The following is a 3475-nucleotide window of genomic DNA, read 5'->3' as shown; positions in this document are numbered from 1 at the left end:
AATAAGAAAATATTTCTTCTCTTAAATTATACTTGGTCCAATTTTTTCAACTAGGCTGGCCCAAGACCCAATTGGTAAGGTTAGAGATAGAGGCCTGATTTCCATTATGAGTGGGCCGAATCCATGACTCCATTGTTTTCCCACCATTAAGGATGTTTTGTGGGCCAATTTGTCTTTTCTTTTTTTTTTTGGTTTTTTATTAAAATAAGCATCAAAATATCACATTCAATTATTACACTATAATTAATCTCTTATAATTTAAAATTATGTGAAATTTATTAAAATTTTATATGAAATTCATACTAATAAGTGATAAATTTTTATATATATATTTTTTATCTTGAATGGATAATTATAAAATTATAATAAAATTATTGCACAACCTAATATTACTTGTAATACTTGGATTTTGAAACTCAATCTGACTTCAGTTATTTTCTTTTATATTGGCAGTTGGCACCCACCCTTGTTTGAGGGTACGCGGCATCAATAGACTCTAGAATTGACTTGGCTCACCAGTCCTTTCATATTCTTTTTCCAGCACCAACTCCAGGATCCCTACAAAGCGCTGGTGAGCAGCCATTGTTTAGGACAAAAATATTGGAAGGGGGGTCCCCTATCCCAATCCCCAGGGGGCAACAAAAAGGACAGTTTACACGTAGCCAATCCGCTGAACCACCTGGACCAAACAACTCCTCAGTTCAGTTCTCGATACTCGACAATCACGTGCTAATAAAAAGGCCCACAGCTGCAGTACGTAACTTCTTTCCATTTTATAAGTGTTAACTAGGATTTAAACTCCATTCTGGTCGGATATCAGACATAATAATAGATATGATGAGCGTAATATATTTGGGATGCAGCTGCTTTTTTTTGAAGGCTGGAGCAAAACCAATTTCATTTCAATTGGATAAGTATGCAAAAATAAAAGCATAAAAAAAAGGAGAGAATTGATGACTGGAAGCCCCGGAGAGTCGCAATTCTACAATCGTTTTTCTTGTTCAATTCTAAAGCTGGTTTAAAAGAGTAGACAGATTTCCCAGCCAAGGAGCCCCATTGTCTTGGTAACGTTGGATGTAAGAACTTTCGAATTTTTGATACAGAAAAAAAATGTAGTAATCATCACACTAATTTGTTCCATGTAAATTTTTTTTATCTTGATCAAGATAATCATGGCACGAAGATATAAGCAAATCAAGTACAAAATCATTTGCAAAATCACGGAAAAGAATTTAAAAACAGTACCGACAGCGACAAATCCCGGCTGCAGACATGAAAGTATTGGAGCAGATGTTCTGCAACAGGGGTTTGAGTTGAACCACAGATAAAAGATTGAAGGTCAGGTAGAAAATTCCAGCATAAAATTTAATTATAAAATAGCAGAATGGATGATTTCTAGTAAGATATAGCAAGTTTCAAAACCCGCATTCATCCATCTTTTTAATTTTCCTCAAAATTTCTGCTTATTCCCTAATCTTTTAGACTACGACGTTGAAAATATCATGCAAGAATCAGAAGCCATTCCACTTCCCTAAAAATGGTATCATCAATCAAACATAACCCACAAAACAAACAGTTTAGTACTAACTAGCATGAACACAATCTTGATATTTAAAAACAATATCAAGAGAACACCTTGAATCAATTTTGATTAATATTTGTTAATATTATCCAAAATTCCCATAAAAAGTGTTTATCTGTTCATGAATCCAAAAGCAACCAACATGAAGATTTGAAGGCAACAATCTCAAACTCGTTCACATAAATTTCATTCATTCTACATAAATAAAAGCACCAACTGAAGAAAGATTTCCATGTTCATGACATCAAAATGTAGCCATTTTCAATTTCTTCATTGATGACCAGAAATCAGAAAACCCCATCACCACAATATTCCCCATTTAGAACAAGAAATGAGAGAACAACATTTGGCTATAAATTATGTATACACCCAGATTAAAAGAAACGAGCAGCAAAGATGGGATTTTTTTTTTTTTTTACAGTTGTTTAATGCTGTGTGACTCGACTTCTCTCTGAGAAGGACTTCTCCAAAATCCAGTACCATAAAACCTGTCCCACATCTCTTTTTCCAGTTCGTCCACAGCTTTCTCAGCTTCTTCAGAAGCCTCCACACCTAGGAAAAAATCCTCCAGAGAAACCACAGGGTGAATCTGCAATTCGCTATCATCACATCCATAAAGACCCCGGTGGTTCCTCGGCTGAAGCAACCCTTTTTTTTGCAATTTACGCAGCCGTTTCTGGCGGAGAGCACGGCGACATAGCCCTGCGGGAACCTTGTAAATTGCTAAAACTAGAAGGTTCGCTATCCCACAAGGGCAACAGCAACAAAGAGCTGCACACCCAGCTGTCGCACCCCCACAAAACTCCCCGAATTTAGCACTGTTCCTGGATGTACTCCTTGTGCGGCTGCCGCTGTCGTAGATGCTGGAAGAACATGAGGAAGAGGAGGAACGGCTTTGCAGCAGTGATTGCCGCCGGGAGACGGAGGCTGGGTTCCTAAAGATTATCTGATGAGACATTATTTAATTAATAATAAAAAAGGGAATTTTTTTATGTTTGTTTTCCTTTTGGCAACAATGGAACTGTTATTCTAAAATAACAAAACGAAACGGTTGGGATTTTAAAAGGGACGGATAAAATATTGATAAACAATGACGAAGCAACTTTTTGCGTTTCACCCTTATGATTCTTGAATCTCAACAAACTGGATGGAAAAGGATTAACTAAACTGCTCTATTTCCTGTTTGAAGAAACAGAGCAATCTGAACCTTGGAAAATGGGAAATGAACCACTTTCTTTTTTCTTAAGATTTTACCCTTTTTACTGATGATCAGGGCGTGCTTCTTTACGATCCTGAACAGGGAAAAATAAACTGATATGGAAATGATAGCTTGTTTAGTTTCCAATTCCTTGCTCAAGGATCTTGTTTACAAGAACCCCAACAGTAAGACAGGAGAAGGAGAGAGGTGGACGCTCGTGAACCAGTGACTTGATTTTTGTTTTTCTTTTATGAGATGGCTTGGAAGGGCCGTGCCCTGGTAAAACACGGCAAACAGATTAAGAAGACTAATCGAAAGATATACTATCGAGCAAGAAGGAACTGGAACTGGTATTTCCAAGCGAGCTTAATTATCGGGTATTGATTGGAGTTTCTGATCTTCTGGGCTCTCTAATTCTCTCTCTCTCTCTCTTTTATGGTTTCTTTGACGGTTTCTTCCTATACTTGGGGCACCATAAAAGGAAGAGAAGGAGAAAATGAAAAAGAATAGCTGTCTCTGAATTTCAGTAGGATTTCACACGGGGAAGTTTCTTTAGTATCTATCTTGGATGTATGGTTTGTGTATATAATTAAGCTTTGTTTTTCTTTTCGGCCTATGAAAGGGCTCGGTGAGTCAGATCGCAATCAAACAGGAAATATTGAGATATTTATCAAGCAAATTGTTCCCCGAGGCCG

At 37.1% G+C, this 3475-nt stretch overlaps 1 protein-coding gene across 1 annotated transcript; it reads right to left on the bottom strand.

The window, feature by feature from the left end:
• Positions 1–1821: 1821 nt before the first annotated feature.
• LOC111295657 (uncharacterized) lies at positions 1822–3475 on the bottom strand. The gene has a single exon (XM_022889252.2). It carries the CDS (start codon positions 2538–2540, stop codon positions 1998–2000), a length of 543 nt encoding a protein of 180 aa, XP_022744987.2. The 5' UTR covers positions 2541–3475; the 3' UTR covers positions 1822–1997.

Source organism: Durio zibethinus, chromosome 14, assembly GCF_047325235.1.
Source record: "Durio zibethinus cultivar Kanyao isolate XHJ-2024 chromosome 14, ASM4732523v1, whole genome shotgun sequence".
Taxonomy (NCBI): domain Eukaryota; kingdom Viridiplantae; phylum Streptophyta; class Magnoliopsida; order Malvales; family Malvaceae; genus Durio; species Durio zibethinus.
Note: the sequence above shows the minus strand (reverse complement) of the source record. Positions and strands in the feature narration are given on the sequence as shown.

Bases quoted from the DNA above. Each gene is read 5' to 3' on its own strand.
- LOC111295657 (XM_022889252.2), bottom strand. From the start codon at position 2,540: ATGTCTCATCAGATAATCTTTAGGAACCCAGCCTCCGTCTCCCGGCGG.